The following is a 26,732-nucleotide window of genomic DNA, read 5'->3' as shown; positions in this document are numbered from 1 at the left end:
TAGTTTCAGGACCTTCAGGTAAACCAGTTAATTTACAGTCTCATTTTGTCCCAGCTTTACTTGCCTTTTACAGTGACAAATTACACAATAAATCACAGCTGGTGTTTTGGCAGTGGTGTACACGTCCAGATAAATCACATAGTCTGCAGTCACCTGAGGAACAGCCATTGTTCTTTTAGTTAAAGTGTTGCGCTTTCGGGCAAAAGGACACTGCTCTCTGTGCACCCATGAAAAAACACAGTCTTCCTCTCAAGTGGTTGCACATCCAGCCGTTCATTTAAGGCTCATGTTAACCTGGAATGTATTTGAACATTCTGAATGTGAGTGTATTCACAGGGTAGAGTAATATCAACATTAATTAAAGAAGTGTACGGTGCCGCGAGTTTGTGCCTTTGTAGTGTATGCAGTTTGTTCATTTCCAGTCTAGATTGTGTGCATGTGTGTGTTTTGGGGCTGGTACTGACCCGCTGGAGGAGGTGCTGGGCAGGGTTCTCCTCATGCCCACCCCTGAGGGGTTGAGGTCGTAGGCCAGGTGCCCCTGCAGCTCCCCCAGGGAGAAGTTAGGGCCTGCCCCGGTCACCACCGGAGCTGCATGCAACAAACACACAGAGGGGACAGGTCAGTCAGGGGAGGAACATGTCACACACTGTACATTACTGTCAATTAAACATGCAATTATCTATGGAATCATACTCAAACATCTGCATAAAGGATATGTAGCACCATCCTCAAGCTCACTCATACATCGCTGCTGAAGAATTGTGTCGCTGTGTGAGCAAAGATATTGTGTTGTATCTGTGTGCCCTTCTCTGTAACAGCTCCAAAACGTGGACAATACCAGCAGCAGTCTGCTACCATACTTCAACGCTCAGGACAAGAGCAGGAGAATGTGGAATTATGGGTCTGGGGCTGTGTAGCCATCTATCAGCCTTTACCCCATTTCCCGTCTCAGGTTTCCACTAATGTACTTTATATAACCATGTGCATTAATGGCTGCCTGCTGCTGTGCTGTGGTCTGGCTGGAGTGGACAGAGATGTTGTTGCAGTATACTACTATCAGGATTGGAGTGGACAGAGATGTTGTTGCAGTATACTACGCTAGTGTGTACTATACTGTACTGAGCCGTGGGCAGACAGTGAGCTCGGAGAACAATGTCCCATTTGTTAGGGCAGGTACGCTTATTAACAGTGGGATGGCGTCACTACAGATCCCCCGGAAATCAATCTCTCCCTGACTACACACTGTACTGAGACGCTGGAGAACACAACACAAAAGGAGGATTCATGGATCTCCAGTGTAGCAATTCCCTCACGTGCACCTTACAGGAAACCCTGGCCAAAAAGGAATAACCATGGAGGGATCTCCAAACATGAGCAGGGGTGGTTGAACGCATAGAAACATAATTATTAGAACAGGAATCCCCCTACAAGTCAATGTGTTGGATTCTATTTCTATGGTTGAGCTGGATAGCCGTGGTGATGCAAAGCAGTAATAACAACACATTCTGCTCTGTTTAATTACACTAGTAAAGTAGGTCAGTGGAGAATTCATAACTTCTAAAAAGCGGCTAATGTCTCATAGGATATGCATCCCATATGAGGCCTGGGTAAATACAGAAGAAAGCACTTAAAAGTAACATTAGTTAAATAAGCTAATTACGTAGTCTAAAATCAACGCCTCTTGGGGTTTAAAACACACGCTTTGATATTAGCGTAAATACATGATACAAGTGTTGTGGAGTTTGTGATATGAATCTGAATGTGTCACATAAACAGAGGTGCAGGTGATAGCTGTTATAGCATAGCATCATGTGCAGCTGAGGATTTGGGGAGTGGAGGGAGTGAATCTGAAATAGCAGTCTTTTCCCCAGGGAGACCAGATGGCAGGTGGTTAATTGAAGTCTTTAACTACGTTTCCTTCCAATTAGTCAGTCAAGGCGTGACATGGAAAACAGAGAGCCTGTTTGACAGGTGTAAAGTGAAATGTTTTCCCTATGCACCATAATAACTCACTCATTTAGTTTTGATAATTGTAGCTACAGCGTTCCACATCAGCTGTCAGCTGTGGTGTGTGTGTGTGTGTGTGTGTGTGTGTGGGTGTGTGCGTGAATGTACGCGCATCAGAGCTTGTTGCTCCTACTGAATGACAGATGAAGACTGACCCTTTGGAGAACGGCATATCACTGGGAAAACTGAAAACGCGATCAATTACATGTGACAGATGGCCGAGCTTCTCTCCCTTCAGCTCCCTTAACATTAGCTGTCTTTCAAATCTGATTCAACTCCATATCTAAACCTAATGAAATAACGGATGCAAATGACAAGTCAGATTGGAGGGTAAGTGAATGGAGATCTCAGGTGGTGACTAGTGAAGCCTGTGTGTGGCTGGGAGAGGATGCTTGTTCATACAGAGTAATTAGAGGCTGGTTGGCCATGTGGGGGCTGTGTTAATGTGGCCCTAATTCACTGCTAATGCCAGGCCTGGTGAGCACAGCATCCCCAGCCAACGACTGAGCACATAGCCTTGGCAATGTGAATAGAAAATATTGAATGGATATAACATCTGCAAAATCCACCCTGAGACAGATAAAACAACATAAAGGACTAGGAAGTCATAAAAAAAATCATTCTAAAGCCATATGATCTGATTCCCAGTCAGAAATCATATTGAGTGTCTGATGGGGTGTAGACAGTAAGGAGAGGTTTACTCTGCATGTTGTCTGTGATTAATGCTGTAAGTGGATTACGTTAGTATCTCCTGCAATCCTGGATCTGGATATTCCCTACCATCTTTATCATCTAGCCTGTTATACCATCCATGTGTTCCCTATTTCTGTGTATGGGGATATGATTGAATTGCAGTGAAACAGGCAGCATTGCAGAGACTAGGAGCTCAGCTACTGAGGGGAGTAGAGTGACTGCCAGAGAGTGGCTGGGAGTTTCCACCCCCTGCTTGAGGGCCAGAGTTAGTGAGCTAGCAATTTTTTTTTACTGAAGAGGGCTGTCAGAAGTTTAATCACCATAGTTTATGTGACACATGTCCAGCTCCTAAGCATGTTGCTGTGTAAGTTATGGCTAGGAAGTTATAATGAAAGGCGCCACACATTACGTTTTAAGAACAAAATATGGATTTTTGTTATATTTTTCCATTCAACCACAAATATTTAAAACCACGAGTAGCTTAATAAAAAGGTGAAAAATCTTACTTCTGGACACTTGCACCAGCTCTGTTACATTAAAAACTCCTGACGTCACAAAGCTTTCCTGAAACTCAGGAGCATCTGGAAAACACAGAGATTTGTCACCATGGAGAGTTCTATGACATAATACAACAAGCATCACAGTAACTTCTCACTTTTAAGAGACATCACAAGAAAAGGACACAACAAATGTCAGAGTATCAGCAAGCCAGTAAAACACATTTAAATAATGTTTTAGCCTGATAGAAACCTGTAATATATTGGATTCCATATATTACAGTGAAAGGTATTGTGTGTGTCTGTGGSTACTGGATTAATAACTATCTCAAAGCGTATGTCACTGTCTGGTAGTGTGTAAATGTGTATGAATAATTCAGAGTGTGTTGGTATTTGGATGTGTGTGTGTGTGTGTGTGTGTGTGTGTGTGTGTGCTGTCTCTTATACACATCTAGATGTGTATAAGAGACAGGTGTGTGTGTGTGTGTGTGAGAGAGAGAGAGTCCTTCGGGCCCCTTACCCATGGTGGCAGCTCGGCTATCCTCCTGATCTGACCCAATACCTGTGCGTGGGCTACTGCTCTGCTCTGACTCTGAAGAGAGGGAAGGAAAGGAAGAGAGAGGGGGTAGAAAGAGACAGACAGAGAGGGGGTGTTGGGGAAAGTCAGAAACAAGTCTAAATCCAGCATCATTTGTCTTACCACATAAAAGGCTCATTTGAGGGTGTTAAAGTAGTTGTAAACAGTCTTTAGAAAATAACCTATTTAGTGAGAAATAATGTGACAAATATCAAAAAGGTTAAGCACTATATTAAATAGATAGTACTAAAGCTATTATAACAAGTAGGGTTTCAATGTGAAACATGACCCAAATACCTCACTTAATAACTTTCTTGTTTAGGAAATGTAACTCTAATCCAATTGCAACAAAGGTTTCTGGCAGGCTATTTTAGTTGTTTTGCCAAAATGTACACTCAGTGAAGCATCACAACAATGGCAAGGCCACACAATCCAACCAGAAAACCAACTTTTATTTGTGTGAACTGACACCTGGCAAATGCAAATAATACAAGTAAATCAATAAAGTGCGGTCCAAACAGGAAGAACACTAGATTTACCACAAAGAGTCTGGCTGGCATTCCAAGTGAACAGCAGTGAAAACCTAAAAGATAAATAAATGGGGCTCTCTTCTATCAGATAGGCATGACTCCACTCACAGATCAAAGCCACACACATTCCACAATGCTCCACATGTTGGAGTTTAGAGCCTGTGGAGGGAGCGCCTCATTGAGATCTTCACATTAACTCCCCGTCACTAGAACAAGCACCCTGCTTCCCTCTACACTGGACAAGTGAGCCAGACACTGGTACTCAGCACTCTATTGTCCCACGAAACACTCTGACATCAATGCTCATGTTGCGCAACATTTCTATAGGCTATGCAAATGCAGGGGGGAAACAGAGTGATGGCYGCTAATAAAAAGAGGAGGTCCCATCAGCTTTCTATAGGCTTGGTCTACTATATTTATTTCCCAACTTTCCTAATATTACGCACATTGCATATATTTACAACAGGAGTATAGCCTATATGGCTGGGATGAAGAAAAAAAAACATGGGGAAAAGCGTCCTCCATTTGCTATTTAAGTGCATAGATGACATGTATTTTTCCCCCCACTGCCCCAGTTTCGATACAGGTGCACGATAATGGTCCATTCTAAATCAAAGTAAATGTCACACATATTATTTAGTATATGTAAAGACAAGATTAAAACAAGAATAGTCTGATGGTGTCACTTGTGAATTATATATTATCACTTGTGAATGATGCTCAGCATAACAAACAATGCCTTTTTTTTGCGACTTGTTCTAATCATAGTTACCTCATGTAGCCTAGCCCATAGGCCTATATGTTTTAATAAGGTTCGTATCACAACTAAAGTGGCCAAAGAACTTCTTAAAATTAACCACATTAATCTGCTTTATAAGGGGTGTAGAGCAGAGCCTAACTGGCATACAAGCAGCGAGTGAGTTTCAAGTTTGGGGAAGATCATTTTCACCATAAAAATGCACCTTTATAATAAAAGCATTACATGCTTTTGCGGTCACTTTTGATAATGGTGTTTTCCACTAATGGAACATTTGTGTTTATAGCCTACTACCATGTGCGCATTGCTGTGCTTATAATGTGAAGAAATAGCCTAAAAGTTTATCAACATTTTAAGCTAAACGTTCTGATCTGTTGCGTCAGCCACATTGCATAAAAAAGGTTTTGTATTCATTTGGGATCTATCACATCCCACAACTGTCCCAGACCATGTTTGGAATATTTATTTCTCGCACAGAAAATAATAGGTTGACCTTTACTGTTGAGGATAGTAGATTGACATAGGCTAGTGCTTTTGTTGTTCGTTAGGTCTACTCATCTTGTTGACTGACAAAAAAATATCTTCAATATGCATTGGATTGGATAAGGACGCGTGCAGTTGCATCCCCGATGTGTCTGTCTTAACTTGTAGCCTGTGAGAAAGACCCAATCATGTGACAGAGAGCCGTGTGAGTGAGAGACTCTTCGGAATGCCCAGCACACTCAGGGAGAAAGGCACAACGCAGCACTCCGGGCCACAAAAGGCATGGATATTTTTAGAGTATTACGTCCACAAAGGGGATGCCGCCGTGGAATTCGAGGCATTATCAAGTGCTTGTCAAATTGTGAATGAGAGACTATTGGAGTGTGTACAGCCTGAGCAAAAAAACAGCCATACAATGTATTAAAAATCAAAACATATAGCCCAACTAAAGTTACATTAATATGTTTAAATTAAGCATATAGGAATACCTATTTCTTTGTTAACCGCTCAACACAGAATAGCTGCATGTGCGCACTCCCTCAAATCGTTTGGATAAAATATTTATATTTTATTCAGCTTTGTTCAATTGTATTCTTCATACTGTAAAATAATGCCATGGAATTATAAGTAAATCTTGTCTTCTAAATGAACTAACGTAGCCCACAGTCATATGGCATAGCCATATCAGGACCTAACATAAGGACAACTCAGAGTATGCTATTATTTTCTTCTGAAACAGACTACATTTTCTTCATCTCATGCTTCTTTAGACCTGTCTAAAAAAAATTATGCATTTATTGTGCAGGTGTAGGCTATATTACATGGATTGATTAGACTTTTTAATATGCCCTCAGACAAAATTGCTGGCACAATGAGCAAAAGAAAGAGAAAACGAGAGCAAGACTAGGCTAGACAGACTGGCACACACAAAGACCCGTAATTCCCCAAAGACATTGCTCTGGAAAACAAATACATAGTTTCCATATTTTCGTTCATATATTTTAGAACAAAGTTTATATTAGGGTTTCTAACGGTTTTTGGGAGGGTGGGGGTGCAGGGCATCATGCCATATGATGATGCAATAAAACGATGTCCGAAACAGGACACCATCCATTTTCCCTACGAAAGTAGTTGACGGCCATTTTGTTAACTGTTCAAAAGTTATTGTTATATTTTCAAGTAATATCTTACTTTTGATGGTTTTATCATTCCAGGATTGTAAGAGTTAACGAACAAATCACCAACACCTCTGCAATATCATTTAAACGTGATAAACTTATAAATGTCAGAACGGATATTAAATGACCATTGCAGCTGTCCCCTCGTGAGCTTGACCAAAGTTCAATGAGGGTGAAACTGATCTTCTTACTGCCCCACACCCTGTCCCTAAACTTGTTATTCTCTTCTTTTATATTTCTTTATTCACATTCCATCAATATAAGCAGTTTGGAAATGTGTTATTACGTACTTTCTGAATTTGCCGAAAAACTCTCTCTCCTATCTCTCTCTCTATCCTCTCCCTCATATTCCCCGACCTCATCTTTACACATTTACTATTAATACATATTTATCATGGCCCTTGTTGTTGCTATTTTCTTTCCAAGTAAGTTATTTCTCTGGCTAGGGATCGCTCAACATAACATCATTTTTTGGCAGACATTTCATGTGCAGAGGAGTTTGCTTTTGGCAGCCATTTTAGATTGCTCTTTCTCCCGTCTCTCTTTCACTCACTCTCCCTCCCTCCCTCCCACTCTCTTTCTCGCCCAGAGCAAGAGCACACAAAGTACAACTAACCCCGTTGAACAGTGCCAGCATGCCCCTGTGCCAAGTCACCCCTTGAGACGAAAGACAAAAAGACAGAGCAGTGCCAGTGAACTGCTGTTGGCAGAGGGAGAGAAAGAGAGAAAAAGAGAGAAACAAAGAGAGAAATAAAGAGAGGGATAGAGATGCACAGAGTGTATGTGTGTGTGTGTGTGTGTGGGGGGGGGGGGGGGGCAGAGAGAAAGAGAAAATGTTTTGTTAAAGAAGTGACTTAACGAGAAAGACATACTAGCCGAGTTACTCTGGAATCACAGTGAGTCACAGTTAAATTACAACACAGAAAAGACAGCATTACAAGCACAGGGAAGCAAAGTAGCTTCCCTCCTCAGTCCAACCAGGGGACACATGCTGTCTGTCGTAAACTGACCACAATTACTCATAAAAGTCCCCCACCACCAGAGATATGGTCCAAGATGCAAGTATACTCGTAACTCAGATATTCATTGTTGTAACACAACCATTTGTACAGTGTACATGTTCCCATAACAAGAAAACCACAAGGCTGGTGAATTAGAATTTCTACCATGCTCCCAGTATTTGGTTTCATTTTGATCTCATGACATTATTGTAAATATAGAGGCTGGCTAAAGCCAACAGTAGGCTGAAGTGGACAGAGGAAGCCAAGAGACGCATTTGGAGGCAAGGATGTCTATTCACAGTTACCCTGGTGCCTGGGCTGATTTGGAGAGAAAACCTTTGGCTTCTCCCAAACCCATTTCCCATCAGTCACTCAGTGAGAGGAGCTATTTCTCCAGCAGCTCTGTTACTGGCAGGAACTAGAATCCAAGCTATGATGATGTGACAGTAGGACAGCATAGGCCAAAATACTGAAACAATTATGACCGGTCTGTTCCCTTGCAACCGAGAGCAGGAATTTCATAAGAATCACAGACATTGCTGTGTTCTCAATACCACATCCCTTACTGGAGCCATTATGAAAAATAACTTAATAAACATGAACCATTATAAGAGGCTTTAATATGTAGTGATAATGCACTAATTAATGAAGATAATCAAGCTTTTACCATCTGTGTCGTTGGTATAGAGAAGGCTACCTTGTAACGATTAAACTGGTCAGACCAACTTTCTACTGTGAAATCTCAAATGGAATTGGAATTGAATGGTCAATTCAAATTCAATGTATAACTGATAACCTCTCTGTAGTGTGTAACAAGGTAATCACAGTAATGCACTTTTTAGCAGTATTGACAGTGCTGGAGCAAAGCTCATCTAGGCTCTGTCTGGCTGGAGTAAGACCACCCCTTCTTACTGCTGTATAATAGATCATTCACTCAAATTCTATCCTCAACCACAGTACCATATATGTTTCCTAAAACATGAATATATACGAAGCTTACTTCTTGTTGTGGTATGTTGAAGCATACTGCACACTTTACTAGTTTGGAATGATATTRAAAAATGCAGGTAAATAAAACAATGTTTAGTGCTTGTGCCCTGACACCAGTGGCTGTCTCTTGTGATCTCTCTCAAATGTAATGTTAACTTGTCACATGCACCAAATACAACAGGTGTAGACATACCCATGAAATGCTTGCTTTAAGTTGCAGAGTTAAAAAATTATAATAAAAATAAATATAGTAACACAAGGAATAAAATACAATTTTGTTTAGCTATATACAGGGAGTTCCAGTACCAGATCAATGTGCAGGGAGGGGTATGAGGTATTTGAAGTAGATATGTACATTAACAGCTTAGATGGAAAGCTACTGAGGATGGTACAGTAGCTGACTCTATAGCCACTACTATCTGTCATATCTTTAATCTGAGCTGAGAGGAAAGCCTTTGTCCTCAGGCCTGAAGGGAAGCCAAAGTAATTCTGCTATCCAAGAGTGGTAAAGCTGCCTTTACTAGTTCGAACAGCAGACCTATAAGCTTGCGGCCAGCTCTTAGCAAACTGTTGGGGAAAATTGTGTTTGACCAAATACAATGCTATTTCTCAATAAACAAATTAACAACAGACTTTCAGCACACTTATAGAGAAGGGTACTCAACGTGTACTGCACTGACACAAATTATAAATTGAYAATAAGAAGATTGTGGGAGCTGTACTGTTAGATTTCAATGCAGCCTTTGATATTATTGACCATAACCTGTTGTTGAAAAACTCATGTGTTATGGCTTTTCAACCTCTGCCATATCATGGATTCAGAGCCATCTATCTAATAGAACTCAAAGGGTTTTCTTTAATGGAAGCTTCTCTAATGTTACACATGTAAAGTATGGTGTACCGCAGGGCAGCTCTCTAGGCCCTCTACTCTTTTCTATTTTTACCAATTTTATTTTATTTTATTTATTTATTTTACCGTTATTTTACCAGGTAAGTTGACTGAGAACACGTTCTCATTTGCAGCAACGACCTGGGGAATAGTTACAGGGGAGAGGAGGGGGATGAATGAGCCAATTATAAACTGGGGATTATTAGGTGACCATGATGGTTTGAGGGCCAGATTGGGAATTTAGCCAGGACACCGGGGTTAACACCCCTACTCTTACGATAAGTGCCATGGGATCTTTAATGACCTCAGAAGCAGTCAGGACACCCGTTTAACGTCCCATCCGAAAGACGGCACCCTACACAGGGCAGTGTCCCCAATCACTGCCCTGGGGCATTGGGATATTTTTAGACCAGAGGAAAGAGTGCCTCCTACTGCCCTCCAACACCACTTCCAGCAGCTCTGGTCTCCCATCCAGGGACTGACCAGAGACCGACCCTGCTTAGCTTCAGAAGCAAGCCAACAGTGGTATGCAGGTGGTATGCTGCTGGTGGCATTAAACAAAGCATGTGTGTCCATGTATGCTGATGATTCAACCATATACGCATCAGCAACCACAGCTAATGAAGTCACTGAAACCCTTAACAAAGAGTTTTTGTTTTGGAATGGGTGGCCAGCAAATAACTGGTCCTGAACATCTCTTAAAACTAAGAGCTGTATTTGGTACGAATCATTCCTTAAGTTCTAGACCTCAGCTGGATCTGGCAATGAATGTGGGGCTGTTGAACAAGTTGAGGAGACTAAATAACTTGGTGTACTCTTAGATTGTAAACTGTCATGGTCAAAATATATAGATTCAATGGTTGTAAAGATGGGGAGAGGTCTGTCTGTAATAAAGAGATGCTCTGCTTTTTTGACACCATACTCCAAAAAGTAAGTTCTGCAGGCACTAGTTTTGTCTAATCTTGATTATTGTCCAGTTGTGTGGTCCAGTGCTGCAAGGAAAGACCTAGTTAAGCTGCAGCTGGCCCAAAACAGAGCAGCACGTTTTGCTCTTAATTGTAATCAGAGGGCTGATATAAATACTATGCATGCCAGTCTTTCTTGGCTAAGAGTTGAGGAGCGACTGATTCTTTTCATAAGAAACATCAATGTGTTGAAAATCTCAAATTGTTTGCATAGTCAACTTACACACAGCTCTGACACACACACTTATCCCACCAGACATGCCACCAGGGGTCTTTTCACAGTCCCCAAATCCAGAACAAATTCAAGAAAGTTTACAGTATTATATAGAGCCCTAATTGCATGGATCTTCCTTCCATCTCATATTGCTCAAATAAACAGCAAACCTGGTTTCAAAAAACAGATAAAGCAATACCTTAAGGCAAAACGCCTCTCCCCTATTTGACCTAGATAGTTTGTGTGTATGTATTGATATGTAGGCTAAGTGTGCCTTTAAATCTTTTTACGTAGTTCTGTCCTTGAGCTGTTCTTGTCTATTGATGTTCTGTATTATGTCATTCTGTATTATGTTTCATGTTTTGTGTAGATCCCAGGAAGAGTAGCTGCTGCTTTTGCAACAGCTAATGGGGATCCTAATAAAATACCAAATATACCAATACATGAAGGCTGGGTAAAGTGATTAGTTATCAGGATGGATAATAATGAGTAAAATGAAAAACAGAGTAGCAGCAGCAAATTCCTGGATTCACCTGCTCAATCTGTCATGGAAAGAGCAGGTGTTCCTAATGTTTTGTACACTCAGTGTAGTCTTGTGAGTGTGCATAGAGTCAGTGCAAGATCGGGTCAGTGCAAATAGTCCTTGTAACCATTTAATTAACTATTTAGCAGTCTTATGGCTTGGGGTAGAAGCTGTCTCAGATCCATTTGGTTCGAGAGCCGACGCTCTGGTACCGTTTGCTGGTACGTCTCAGTGTACATCTATGTCTCAGTGTTTGTGTGGTAAGATTGTTCCGCTCACTGCAGCTGAGCTTAGAGCCTGGCTGGCAAGGCCTACATGCCGGGAGAACAAACCAAACAATGGCGTTCTGCCCCAGCAACAGAGCTAGCGAGCTCACCGATCTCCCTTAATTTTGTCTGCCTCGCTCTCTATCTCTCTCTCCGTCTCAGTTTTCCCTTCAGCAACCCCAATCAATTTCACATCGCCAATTCAATTTCAAACCTAATTTTTGGGAATGACAAGAACATAGCCAATGCAGAGATATTACTGCAAAAAACGTTGACGGTCTCTCTCTCCCCATCTGTTCGATTTCTTTCCCCCTCTTGCTTGCACTTCTCTGCCTCGCTTCTTTCCCTCCCTCATTTTCTGCCCATGCAGACAGTCTGAGTTACAGCTATCGACCGAGCCCCGTTAGCCCTCCCCACCCACAAACTACCTACGCTGTTTAACATTTAGAATGGATGGTGTGGAGAATGTCCGAAAAATACAGTCAATAGAAGAGGACTGATCCATTAGACCAGATTCCACATAGAAACCAATCCTACGGAAAACTTTTATTGGCCAAATTACCCAACCATCTAATGAGTTCCATGGTATTGTTAAACATAATCCTAATTTATTCAGAATAAGTTGCAGAGACCGCTAATTTACATTCAAGGTAGCTAACCTCTCTTGTAAACAAGCAAGTGCTGTCTGCACTGGCTTGGCTGGTAAATGGCTGCTTTAATCCTGTTTATACTATATATTTCAAGATAGACTTTCCTACACTTAAGCCTGAATCTGGGTTATTGCTGAAATACACAGTAAACCTGCTCTGATTACACAATGGAAAGCAGAATTACAGAGCCCTAAGTCAGCTTGGAGAGCATTCTTTTAATTCATTCAGTAAAAAATAGCTGAGCATGAGAAAATCAGGCGCTGCAGTACTGGCTTTAATTTAATTTAATACAGCCATCCTTTTATGTGCTGGAGCACTAAAGTGTCCTATATACAGTCGGATAGATAGAGGCTATGCCGAGGAGAGCTGGGTAGAGGACAGCCCTAAGTCATGTCTGTCAAACACTACGCACAGCTCTCAAACTGATAAACAACCACGGCCAACAGTAAAACACATACAGAAAAAGTACAGGGATTCGGAGGGTGGAAAAGTGAGACGCAAGGACAGAGAAGGATGAAGGGAAAGAAAATTAGATGACAGGAAAAATAAAAGTACAGTAGAGGTCAGGTTGTCGTCAAATAAATGTTACGATACTAAAAAAGAAATGAATGGGAAAAGTCAGGCATCTGAAAAATATGTCAACAGTAAAAGACGCACGTTACGCAGCTGCAAAAAGCCAAAATTCCAGCTCCTCGGCTGGCCGGGCTGAGAACCCAGGAAAGGAGTGGGTTACAGTGAATGTCAGGCATTTGTGTGAAAATGGTGGGCTCTGATAATTGGACCAGCTGGCCTTTTCTTGCAGTAGATTGCAGCTTCCTGTAGTACTGGGTCTTTAAGGGGTGGGAGTGGCGTGACAGTAATAACACACAAGGCTTCTTGCTCTATCAGGAGACTAGAGGAATAGCTACCAGCTTGCGGAAGGGTACTCATTCAGATAAAGGATAAAGTGTCTGGATATGTGTGTTTTTCCCCTAAGCAAACACATTGCAGCGTTTCCCTAATATTCATTTAGCAGTGGTGGTGCGCCGCTACCAAATTGTAGCCAGGACTCCGAAAAATATGATTTCATTGTAATATATACAGTACCAGTCAAAAGTTTGGACACACCTTCTCATTCCAGGGTTTTTATTTATTTTGACTATTTTCTACATTGTAGAATAATAGAAGACAACACTATGAAATAACACATATGGAATCATGTCGTAACCAAAAAAAGTGTTAAACAAATCGAAATATATTTGAGATTCTACAAAGTAGCCACCCTTTGCCTTGATAACAGCTTTGCATACTCTTGGCATTCTCTCAACCAGCTTCATGAGGTAGTCACCTGGAATGCATTTCAATTAACAGGTGTGCCTTGTTAAAAGTTAATTTGTCGAACTTCTTTCCTTCTTAATGCATTTGAGCCAATCAGTTGTGACAAAGGTAGGGGTGGTATACAGAAGAAAGCCCTATTTGGTAAAAGATCAAGTCCATATTATGGCAAGAACAGCTCAAAGAAGCAAAGAGAAACTACAATCCATCATTACTTTAGGACATGAAGTTCAGTCAATACGGAACATTTCAAGAACTTTGAAAATGTCTTCAAGTGCAGCCGCAAAAACCATCAAGCGCTATGATGAAACTGGCTCTCGTGAGGACTACCACAGGAAAGGAAGACCCAAAGTTACCTCTGCTGAAGAGGATAAGTTCATTAGAGTTACCAGCCTCAGAAATTGCAGCCCAAATAAATGCTTCAGAGTTCAATTAGTTTTTCAACAGGACAATGACCCAACACACCTCCAGGCTGTTTAAGGGCTATGACCAAGAAGAAGAGAGATGGTGCTGCATCAGATGACTTGGCCTCCACAATCACTCGACCTCAACCCAATTGAGATGGTTTGGGATGAGATGGACCAAAGAGTGAAGGAAAAGCAACCAACAAGTTCTCAGCATATGTGGGAACTCCTTCAAGACTGTTGGAAAAGCATTCCAGGTGAAGCTGGTTGAGAGAATGCCAAGAGTGTGCAAAGCTGCCATCAAGGCAAAGGGTGGCTACATTGAAGAATATACAATATATTTACATTTGTTTAACACTTTTTTGGTTACTACATGATTCCATGTGTTATTTTATATGATGTCTTCACTGTCTTTACTATTATTTTACAATGTAGAACATTGTAAAAATAAATAAAAACCCTTGAGTGAGTAGGTGTGTCCAAACGTTTGACTGGTACTGTAGATACAGTGCATTTGGAAAGTATTCAGACCCATTGACCTTTTCCACATTTTGTTAATGAGTAGGTGTGTCCAAACTTTTGACTGCTACTGTGTACACATACACACACATATATATATATATATATATATATATGTACAACTGCTCAAAAAAATAAAGGGAACACTTAAACAACACATGTAACTCCAAGTCAATCACACTTCTGTGAAATCAAACTGTCCACTTAGGAAGCAACACTGATTGACAATAAATTTCACATGCTGTTGTGCAAATGGAATAGACAAAAGGTGGAAATTATAGGCAATTAGCAAGACACCCCCAAAAAAGGAGTGATTCTGCAGGTGGTGACCACAGACAACTTCTCAGTTCCTATGCTTCCTGGCTGATGTTTTGGTCACTTTTGAATGCTGGCGGTGCTCTCACTCTAGTGGTAGCATGAGACGGAGTCTACAACCCACACAAGTGGCTCAGGTAGTGCAGTTCATCCAGGATGGCACATCAATTCGAGCTGTGGCAAAAAGTTTGCTGTGTCTGTCAGCGTAGTGTCCAGAGCATGGAGGCGCTACCAGGAGACAAGGCCAGTACATCAGGAGACGTGGAGGAGGCCGTAGGAGGGCAACAACCAGCAGCAGGACCGCTACCTCCGCCTTGTGCAAGGACGTGCACTGCCAGAGCCCTGCAAAATGACCTCCAGCAGGCCACAAATGTGCATATGTCAGCATATGGTCTCACAAGGGGTCTGAGGATCTCATCTCGGTACCTAATGGCAGTCAGGCTACCTCTGGCGAGCACATGGAGGGCTGTGCGGCCCCACAAAGAAATGCACCCCACACCATGACTGACCCACCGCCAAACCGGTCATGCTGGAGGATGTTGCAGGCAGCAGAACATTCTCCACGGCTCTCCAGACTCTGTCACGTCTGTCACATGTGCTCATGTGCTCACTGTGAACCTGCTTTCATCTGTGAAGAGCACAGGGCGCCAGTGGCGAATTTGCCAATCTTGGTGTTCTCTGGCAAATGCCAAACGTCCTGCACGGTGTTGGGCTGTGAAGCACAACCCCCACCTGTGGACGTCGGGCCCTCATACCACCCTCATGGAGTCTGTTTCTGACCGTTTGAGCAGACACATGCACATTTGTGGCCTGCTGGAGGTCATTTTGCAGGGCTCTGGCAGTGCACCTCCTTGCACAAAGGCGGAGGTAGCGGTCCTGCTGCTGGGTTGTTGCCCTCCTACGGCCTCCTCCACGTCTCCTGATGTACTGGCCTGTCTCCTGGTAGCGCCTCCATGCTCTGGACACTACGCTGACAGACACAGCAAACCTTTTTTGCCACAGCTCGCATTGATGTGCCATCCTGGATGAACTACACTACCTGAGCCACTTGTGTGGGTTGTAGACTCCGTCTCATGCTACCACTAGAGTGAGAGCACCGCCAGCATTCAAAAGTGACCAAAACATCAGCCAGGAAGCATAGGAACTGAGAAGTGGTCTGTGGTCACCACCTGCAGAATCACTCCTTTTTTGGGGTGTCTTGCTAATTGCCTATAATTTCCCCTTTTGTCTATTCCATTTGCACAACAGCATGTGAAATGTATTGTCAATCAGTGTTGCTTCCTAAGTGGACAGTTTGATTTCATAGAAGTGTGATTGACTTGGAGTACATTGTGTTGTTTAAGTGTTCCCTTTATTTTTTTGAGCAGTGTATATAAAACACCAGTCTCAACGTTCAACGTCAATGGTCAAGAGGCTATTCCGGAATGCTGGCGTTCTAGGCAGAGTTGCAAAGAAAAAGCTATATCTCAGACTGGCCAATAAAAATAAAATATTAAGATGGGCAAAAGAACACAGACACTGGACAGAGGAACTCTGCCTAGAAGGCCAGCATTCTGGAGTCTCCTCTTCACTGTTGACATTGAGACTGGTGTTTGGCAGGTACTTTTTAATGAAGCTGCCAGTTGAGGACTTGTGAGGCGTCTGTTACTCAAACTAGACACTCTAATGTACTTGTCCTCTTGCTCAGTTGTGCACCGGGGCCTCCCACTCCTCTTTCTATTCTGGTTAGCGCCAGTCTGCGCTGTTCTGTGAAGGAGTAGTACACAGCGTTGTACCAGATCCTCAGTTTTTTGGCAATTTCTCACATGGAATAGCCTTCATTTCTCAGAATAAGAATAGACTGACGAGTTTCAGAAGAAAGGACTTTTCTGGCCATTTTGAGCCTGTAATTGAACCCACAAATGCTGATGCTCCAGATACTCAACTAGTCTAAAGAAGGGCAGTTTTATTGCTTCTTTAATCAGAACAACAGTTTCAGCTGTGCTAACATAATTGCAAAAGGGTTTATAATGATCAATTAGCCTTTTAAAATGATAAACTTGAATTACCTAACACAACGTGCTATCGGAACACAGGAGTGATGGTTGCTGATAATGGGCCTCTGTACGCCTATGTAGATATTCCATTTAAAAAACTGCTGTTTCCAGCTACAATAGTCATTTACAACATTAACAATGTCTACACTGTATTCTGATCAATTTGATGTATTTTAATGGACAAAAAATGTTCTTCCTTTCAAAAACAAGGACATATCTAAGTGACCCCAAACTTTTCTACAGTAGTGTGTGTGTATATATAATATATACACACACAGTTTAAGTCGGAAGTTTACATACACCTTAGCCAAATACATTTAAACTCAGTTTTTCACAATTCCTGACATTTAATCCTAGTAAAAATTCCCTGTCTTAGCCAGTTAGGATCACCACTTTATTTTAAGAATGTGAAATGTCAGAATTATAGTAGAGAGAATGATTTATTTCAGCTTTTATTTCTTTCATCACATTCGCAGTGGGTCAGAAGTTGACATACACTCAATTAGTATTTGGTAGCATTGCCTTAAAATTGTTTAACTTGGGTCAAACGTTTTGGGTAGCCTTCCACAGGCTTCCCACAATAAGTTGGTGAATTTTGGCCATCCTCCTGACAGAACTCGTGTAACGGAGTCAGGTTTGTAGGCCTCCTTGCTCGCACACGCCTTTTCAGTTTCTTGCCCAGAAATTTTCTATAGGATTGAGGTCAGGGCTTTGTGATGGCCACTCCAATACCTGGACTTTGTTGTCCTTAAGCCATTTTGCCACAACTTTGGAAGTATGCTTGGGGTCATTGTCCATTTGGAAGACCCATTTGCAACCAAGCTTTAACTTCCTGACTGATGTCTTGAGATGTTGCTTCAATATATCCACATCATTTTCCTTCCTCATGACGCCATCTATTTTGTGAAGTGCACAAAATAGATGGCCCACTGGAATTGTGATAGAGTGAATTACAAGTGAAATAATCTGTCTATAAACAATTGTTAGAAAAATGACTTGTGTCATATGCACAAAGTAGATGTCCTAACCGACTTGTCAAAACTATAGTTTGTTTAACAAGAAATTTGTGGAGTGGTTGAAAAACGAGTTTTAATGACAACAACCTAAGTGCATGTAAACTTCCGACTTCAACTGTATATTTCTGCTTTAAAAAAGGGACAATGCGATACTTGGCCAATTAAACCATTTTCTACTTACCCAGACTCAGATGAACTCATGGATACCATTTGTTTCTGTGTGCAGTCTGAAGGGAGTTAGCTAATCCCATAGACTTCCAGTCATTGCGCTAGTTAGCAATGGCTCACAAAACTACCTTCAGCTTCCTTCAAATTACATCCAGATAATTTTTATCCATCAGTTAAATGACTCTAGACAAGTACCAAAAGGGCTTGATTTCCATAATCTTGCACTATGCCGTTAAGAACAGAGTGACAAATTATAACTTATATTTGTAGTAGACAGAGCGAGCAGTGGCACAAATGAGAGCCACGAGAGCACAGCCACAGCTTGCTCCTCATCATCTTCCTACAGTGCAGTGGCGTGCATCAGTTATATTTCAGATGGTGTCAACATAATACAATTTTCTTGCATTTTGGAGTAGAATGTCCTTTTAAAAAGTCACCAGAAGTGCTCTTCTCACAGTTGTTCTACAACCTTTCAAATTAATAACGTTTAGTCATTTAGCAGACGCTCTTTTCCAGAGCAAATTATAGGAGCAATTAGGGTTAAGCACTTTGCTCAGGGGCACATCAACAGATTTTTCACTTAGTCAGCTAGCGGGATTCGACCAGCAACCTTTCGGTTACTGGCCCAACAATCTTCACCGCTAGACTACATGCCGGGAGGGTATTCCCACAGACCCTCCCCCAGCTAACACGAAGAGCTATTAAACAACAATAGTGACTAGTCGTGAGCCTCAATCGCGCCAGGAAAGGCCTCGTTTATATTGTGTGTAAGAATGATGAAACTCTATTTTTCCTGCTTTTCCATAAGCCACAATATTAAAACCAGATGCGAATGCCGTGTACTTTTCAAGCTATTTTTGGACAGATTTCATTGACTTATTAAAATATATATTTATATAAAATGTTTAAACCACCCACTGTCCCCTTTGGATTGGATATAAAGATCTCTCCCTAAAATCTGAGCACAACATTTCATTTGTGGAGCGGTGTGCACACAAAATCTTGCAGATTAAATAATAAATTATAAAACACACGCATGCACACCTTAACATATAATCACATGATAACATAGTGACACCAAGCATCCCTGTATCGACAGGGTGGCACAGTGACTGTGTGGCAGCCTGTCTTGGCCTCTCCTTCCTGGGTGGGCACCTAGGTGGCGCGGCCTGTTTGGCCTGTTTGTGTTGGAGACAGCTACAGGAGTCTTCAAACCACCACCTGGACCCTCAACAGAGAAGAATTACCACCAGGCAGGCAGGCTGTCCTTCACGCTCCCCTCTTTCTTCCATTCACAGCAGATTCCCTTTCAAATAGGCTTTTGGCTTGGCAACAATGTAGTATATCCATAACAAACTCTCACACTCCGTGGTGAGAAGCCCCGGCTAGCTCGCTGATCCCTTTCTTTACACTCTGTCTACAGTTTCCCGCTTGCTTCAAGTGGACTTTACTGGAATGACAATAATGTGAGCCAGAGAGCTGAATTGATGGCAAACAATAACATATATCAGACCACAATGGTATGCTGTAGGAACAACTTCATGGACAGGCCTGCCAAGGATGTTAATGTCTCACTTTCCTGCTGCTCTCTGTCTGCCCAGCTCATTTTATACACAGATTTTTTTTACACAGAGGGCCAATGCCTTGTTATTTTGTGTGGTCAATGATAGTTTCACAGCAGACTCACATAATGTTCACCAAGACAGTTAGTTACACTAATATACAGTGCATTCGGAAAGTATTACGTTACTGCCTTACTCTAAAATGTATTAAATAAAAAAATATCTCATCAATCTACACACAATACCCCATAATGACAAAGTAAAAACCTTTTTTGAATTTTTTTGGGCAAATGTATTTCAAATAAAATTTCAGAGCAAAAATCAAGCCACGAGGTCAAAGGAATTGTCCGTAGAGCTCCGAGACAGGATTGTGTCGAGGCACAGATCTGGGGAAGGGTACCAAAACATTTCTGCAGCATTGAAGGTCCCCAAGACCACAGTGGCCTCCATCATTCTTAAATTGAAGAAGTTTGGAACCACCAAGACTCTTACTAGAGCTGGCCCCCTGGCCAAACTGAGCAATCGGGGGAGAAGGGCCTTGGTCAGGGAGGGGACCAAGAACCTGATGGTCACTCTGACAGCGCTCCAGAGTTCCTCTGTGGAGATGGGAAAACCTTCCAGAAGGACAACGATCTCTGTAGCACTCCTCAGTAAAAGGCACATGACACCTGGCACCATCCCTACAGTGAAGCATGGTGGTGGCAGCATCATGCTGTGGGGATGTTTTTCAGTGGCAGGGACTGGGAGACTAGTCAGGATTGAGGGAAAGATGAAAGGAGCAAAGTACAGAGAGATCCTTGATGAAAACCTGTTCCAGAGCACTCAGGAACTCAGACTGGGGTTAAGGTTCACCTTCCAACAGGACGATGACCCCAAGCACACAGCCAAGACAACGCAGGAGTGGCTTCGGGACAAGTTTCTGAATGTCCTTGAGTGGCCCAACCAGAGCTCGGACTTGAACCCGATCGAACATCTCTGGAGAGACCTGAAAATAGCTGTGCAGCGATGCTCCCCATCCAACCTGACAGAGCTTGAGAGGATCTGCAGAGAAGAGCGTCTGCTAAATGACTTAAATGTAAATGTAAAAATGGGAGAAACTTCCCAAATTCAGGTGTGCCAAGCTTACAGCGTCATACCCAAGAAGACTCAAGGCTGTAATTTGCTGCCAAAGGTGTTTCAACAAAGTACTGAGTAAAGGGGCTGAATACTTATGTAAATGTTATATTTCAGTTTTTTTTATTTGTAATACATTTGCTAAAATGTTTTTGCTTTGTAATTATGGGGTATTGTGTGTGGATTGATTAGGGGGAAAAAAACAATTTAATCCATTTTAGAATAAGGTTTTAACGTGGAAAAAGTAAAGGGGTCTGATTTCTTTCCGAATGCACTGTAAAAGCATTACCATTTTAAAAACCTTTTCCAAGTAGGTCTGGGTGGATGTCCACCTGTAACCACAGGGGGCAGTGTGGAGACCAGTGGTGCCCTGAGCACTCAATACTGATACAGCATGCTTCAGCTTTGATGACCCAGCCACAGCCACTAACTACTACATTACTGTACAGTGCTCTGCTTGTGAGTAAAGACATTTCCAGCTGCAACATACACACATTCACAACTGGTGGCTTGTCGTCTTGACCAGCCTTAACATAACGGTGCGCTTCATGGCGGCTATCAAGAGGATGAGCCTGAATTGATTAATGAGTGTTTTCGCAATTGATCTTAGTCTACATTACATCTACTGTAATACATTAAATTAAAGCACTAGTGTAATCAGTCACTATGGGACACTTCATTGGCAGATGCAGATGCTGTCATCCATCCTATTGGTACAATAAGCAGCATTGAAGTGAACCAGAGCCAGTGATGTCAGGGAGGCTAATGAGAGTCAGACTGAGGTGGTCTGACACTCTGGCATGTTTACGCCACATGTGAGGGGTGAACCAGCAGCGACCAGAAAGAGAAAGGGAGGTTGTTAAGCAACCAGAGTGGTTTTTCGTAAGATTGTTAGTGTTCTTTTGACGAGACCTCACCACTGTCTGTCCACCACCACAGCACAAATCTGTGAGCTGTCAAGTGCAGCCTGGGTACACTGAGAGAAAGAGCGAGGGGTGGAACCATGACAGACCTCTGTAGGTCTCATGTTTAGTTTAGATACAGGGATAATGCTCTGTCTAATATGCTGTTGGAGATTCTTTGAAAGTATTGCCTTGAAAGTGAGACCCTTAACTTATTCTCTCAGTTCAAACCACGTATACTCTGAGTTGCTACTGTATTCACGTCATAAACAAGTACAATTTTGGAGGAAAACAATTGCGGTTCACCATCTCCTCCCATTCAACATAGCATAGATTTACTTAGTTATTACTTTTCATTGGCTTACAATTATGTTTTGTTTATTGCTTGAACAGTCACTAAGATTATATTTGGTTGATCTAGTTGCAAAATACTTTTGGATGCAGCAGTTATTAGCTAGAATGCTAACACTCATTGACATACACTGTAGCAAAGCTAGCCAAAGAGCCATTTTACTGGTTGAAGTTGAAGTGTTTTTTTTTTTTTGTATAATGCAGCTGATTTTCATTCATACGAGCCTTACAATCCAATTATAATCCAAAAGTAGTGTGAAATGCACTCAAAAGGAGCATATGCAGTGTCTTCAGAAAGTATTCATACCCCTTGACTTATTCCACATTCTGTTGTGTTACAGCCTGAATTCTGAAATGGATTGAATATATTTTTGACACACAATACCCCATAATGACAAAAGGAAAACATGTTTAGACATTTTTGCAAATGTATTAAAAATGAAATACAGAAATATTTAATTTACCCAAGTATTCACACTCCTAAGTCAATACTTTGTAGAATAACATTTGGCCACGATTACAGCTGTGGGTCTTTCTGGGTCTCTAAAAGCTTTCCACACCTTGATTGTGCCTATTATTATTTTAAAAATTCTACAAGCTCTGTCAAATTGGTTATAGATCATTGCTAGACATACATTTTCAGGTAATGCCATAGATTTTCAAGTATATTTAAGTAAAAACTGTAACTCAGCCAGGAACATTGTCTTCTTGGTAAGCAACTCCAGTGTAGATTTGGCCTTCTGTTTTAGGTTATTGTCCTGCTGAAGGGTGAATTCATCTCCCAGTGTCTGGTGGAAAGCAGACAAACAGGTTTTCCTCTAGGATATTGCCTGTGCTTAGCTCTATTATGTTTATTTTTTATCCTGAAAAACTCTCCAGCCCTTAACGATTACAAGCATACCCATAACATGATGCAGCCACCACCATGCTTGAAAATATGGAGAGTGGTACTAAGTAATGTGTTGTATTGGATTTGCCCCAAACACAACACTTTATATTCAAGACAAAACGTGAATTGCTTTGCCACATTTTTTGCACTATTACTTTAGTGCCTTGTTGCAAACAGGATGAATGTTTTTGGAATATTTTTTATTCGGTACAGGCTTCCTTCTTTTCACTATGTCAATTAGTTTAGTATTGTGGAGTAACTACAATGTTGTTGACCAAATCCTCAGTTCTCCCATCATAGCCATTAAACTCTGTAACTGTTTTAAAGTCACCATTGGCCTCATGGTGAAATCCCTGAGCAATTTCTTACCTCTCTGTCAACTGAGTTAGGAAGGAGGCCTGTATCTTTGTAGTGACTGGGTGTATTGATMCACCATTCAAAGTGTAATTAACAATGTCACCATGCTCAAAGGGGATATTCTTTTTTCCCCCTCTTTTTTTACCCATCTACCAATAGGTACCCTTCTTTGTAATGCATTGGAAAACTGCCCTGGTCTTTGTGGGTGAACCTGAAATTGTTTGAAATTCACTGCTCGACTGAGAGACCTTACAGATAATTGTATATGTGGGGTCCAGAGATGAGGTAGTCTTTAAAAAATTATGTTAAACACTATTATAAGCACACAGAGTGAGTCCGTGCAAGTTATTATGTGACTTGTTAAGCACATTTTTATGCCTGAACTTATTTAGGCTTGCCATAACAAAGGGGTTGAATACTTATTGACTCAAGACATTTCAGCTTTTCATTTTTTATTAATTTATGGGGTATTTTGTGTCGGCCAGTGACAAAAAAATCTAAATTTAATCCATTTAAATTTCAGGCTGAAACACAACAAAATGTGAAAAAAGTCAAGGGGTGTGAATACTTTCTGAAGGCACTGTAAATTGAGGAAATAGTGAATAGCGACTCTGAGTATCTCAGCACTCCTTTAAACCTTGCAGCGTGTGTCGAGAGACCAGATAGGCATCAAAACAGGAGGTCATCTGAGGCAACCCTCCTCCCACAAATGGCTGGGTGCTTGCCTGGAGCCTGCCTGGGTGATGCGATGTGTTGTATAGATGGATGGCAGCTCCAGCTGATGGACTGTGGCTTGGCACTAGTGCCTAAAGGCTTAACCTCAACTACTAGGCAAAAGGAATCCCTCTGGAGGGAAAATTGCCTTGTCAAAAGGCGATCTGCTAGAGCTGGGGCCTGGGACTGACTAATATCTTGGGTGTTGATCATATAGACTTTGAGAGGTACAGTAGAACTAATGAGCATAGCTAAATAGTTCAGAAAAAGAGCACATACGTCTGGATTCAATCAATTCAATAAAGCGGTCGGAGGGAAAGGGATGAGCGAGGACGTTTCATAGGAATATCTTCATGACGCCCTCTCAAAGCTGTAGCTTTGTTATTCTTAAATAGCAGCACAAGACATGAGAAGATGACTGTGTCCTTGGTTCAGTTGGAGGGTAAAGGCAGTTACAGGATGATGGTTATCTAGCTATCTTCCCTCCTGTAGTTGTGATCCCGCCCCTGACGTAGGCTACGCGGCGGGGCGCTTCACATCTCCCCAGTTTAGAGGGAGGGGTGATTATCTGCAGTGGCAGGGGGCCTGTCCTGGGACTCAGCTCTGCCTGATTACACTGACGAAACGTTGGGCCTGATTACCATATCTGATTTTGGGGAATTAGGGGAAGCATCACTGCCATGTACTTTGTCATTATCCCCAATCTATACCCTACAGTTAACAACTATCCTAACCTAGCTAGATTCACCAAGATAATACAGTGTGTTGTTTCTGTTTCTGAAACCCTACTCTGATAAAAACTGGAGAAATGGAATTAAATAACAGACGCTTGTCATTTCTTCTGCATGGAAACTTAAAAACAAGATTAATCAAGGCTGAGGCTCCCTCCATCTGTGTGGGATTAGAAAACTTGCGATAGACGGTTATGGTTCTAATCAAAATGATGGTGGAAACAATCACACATGCAATCCATGAGGTTGAAGGAGATAGAAAGTGACATTTAAAAAGGTTCAAAGACTTGCTGTGTTGACATGCTGTTCTCTCACTATATCACTGGTGTGTTAATGTAAATTTAATATCATACTCTGAACTAAGATTGACACTCTCTGGCAAAACATTTCTTCTAAAGATATTATATTTTACTGTGCAGTAACGGCGACAGAGAGAGAGAGAGAGAGAGAGAGAGAGAGAGAGAGAGAGTGAGTGAGTGAGTGAGTGAGTGAGTGAGTGAGTGAGTGAGTGAGTGAGTGAGTGAGTGAGTGAGTGAGTGAGTGAGTGAGTGAGTGAGTGAGTGAGTGAGTGAAGGAGGGAGAAGGGAAAAGGGGATGGAGGAGAGTTTGCGGGTGTGATGTGGCACTTGTCCTGAAATGCCCTTTCTTCAATACGTGACTGTTATTCTCCTCCCCCAACTCTCTCTCTCCTTCCCTCTCTTGTTTTTCTCTCTCACTTTCCTCTCTTTATAGTTTTATTGTATGCTTTGTGCAACAATGCAGCAACGTGGCAAACATTAACATTAACCTCAAGCCATCTGGAATCCTCGTTAGAAAGGGAGCTACATCTACTTCCCTCCCTCTCTCTTTTTGCTGCCTCTAATCAAGTTTGCTCATTTTCTGGGCTTCAGGAACAAGTAGAGAAGAAGTATAAATCAAACAAACAAAATCATGTCATTGTATATCATCACTAAACGGAAATAGGCTACTGTCTAACTAAGTCTGAAAAAGTGAAATATTATTTTACAGCCCAGTGCCTGCACTAACCAAAAACARAAGTATACTTCAATGTACAGAGTCCAGTGCAGTGTTCACACTTCTCCATGAGTGTCCCTATCTTGGCACTAACAAAGTGGTACTATAATTTTACACGTGGTAATACAGTATACTGGCTCAGATGCTTGTCTTGATACATATACAGTAAAGAAAAAAACTCAAAAGTAAAACATAACAGTATATAACATAGCAGTAATATCAGTGCTTCTGGCTTCACTTCAAGCACAATTTTCTTCAATGTCTTGTAGTTGAAAAGCATCATGACTGCTCTACAATAGCAGACAAGCCCTACAGCATGATAGTGCATGAAACTAGGCCTGTGTTCCCATGGAGCGGAGCAGCATCCCCGTGCTGTGCTGAGTGCTCAGGGCCCCAGTGGGACTAAGAATAGCATGGAAACCCTGATCAATATGAGAGAGGCAGACAGAGAGAGACACAGCCAGGAAATCCAATCCGCTAGCAGGCTCATCCAGTCACAGAGCGTGTGTCTGGGGCTGCCAATCTGCAGGTATTCTGCTGATTGGGGCCGATCCAGATGGGAGCTGAGCTGCTGCCTGTGACTGACACACACACACGCACCACAGATCCACAATCCAGACCCTTTAATAAAAATACCAGAATGGCTGTGGTTGTGTGTCAGAGCTGCAGTGGCACATTCTAGACCAACATACACGTTTAGCGAGTTGTTTTTGGATACACATTTACTCCCGTAGAGACGTTTACTCCCCTATAGGCAGAAGACTTGAACACGAGCCAAAGGCATACCACCTTGCAAATAACTGATTGACGACTCTTTGATTCACAGCATAATTATGTATGGTAACGCTACAAAATGCACGAGCCATCCAAATACTGTCCAAACAGCATACTGTACAAAGCCAGTCATTCAGACGGACGATGCGGTCACCCACTTGGAGAACAGGAAACGTCCAATTGAGCCAATGGATTGCAGTTCATGGCCCCAACAAATGAGGCCTGTCTTTTAAATCAAAACAGACTTTATTAGCCATCGGTGCACACGCCATTAATCATATGGATGAATGATGTTCTAAGCAGATACTTGCAGCTGTAAATCTGCTGGAAGAA

General features: G+C 41.9%; 1 protein-coding gene across 7 annotated transcripts in view; it reads right to left on the bottom strand.

Annotated features, from left to right (window-relative positions):
• Positions 1 to 26,732, bottom strand: part of nfic (nuclear factor I/C) — a 120,643-nt gene that overhangs the window by 30,783 nt on the left and 63,128 nt on the right. For 6 of the 7 annotated variants that reach the window (XM_024003929.2, XM_070447568.1, XM_070447564.1 and 3 more), the window contains exons 3-4: positions 3,718 to 3,789; positions 3,207 to 3,281 (exon numbers count right to left, since the gene is read on the bottom strand). In XM_024003929.2, coding sequence (XP_023859697.1) covers positions 3,207 to 3,281; positions 3,718 to 3,789 — 147 coding nt within the window. Of the gene's footprint in view, positions 1 to 464; positions 589 to 3,206; positions 3,282 to 3,717; positions 3,790 to 26,732 lie in introns of all 7 variants that reach the window. The other variant, XM_070447569.1, reaches the window with a different exon arrangement.

Source organism: Salvelinus sp. IW2-2015, linkage group LG16 (assembly GCF_002910315.2).
Source record: "Salvelinus sp. IW2-2015 linkage group LG16, ASM291031v2, whole genome shotgun sequence".
Taxonomy (NCBI): Eukaryota; Metazoa; Chordata; class Actinopteri; order Salmoniformes; family Salmonidae; genus Salvelinus; species Salvelinus sp. IW2-2015.
The sequence above is the reverse complement of the archived record's forward strand: the minus strand, read 5'-3'. Positions and strand labels throughout refer to the sequence as shown.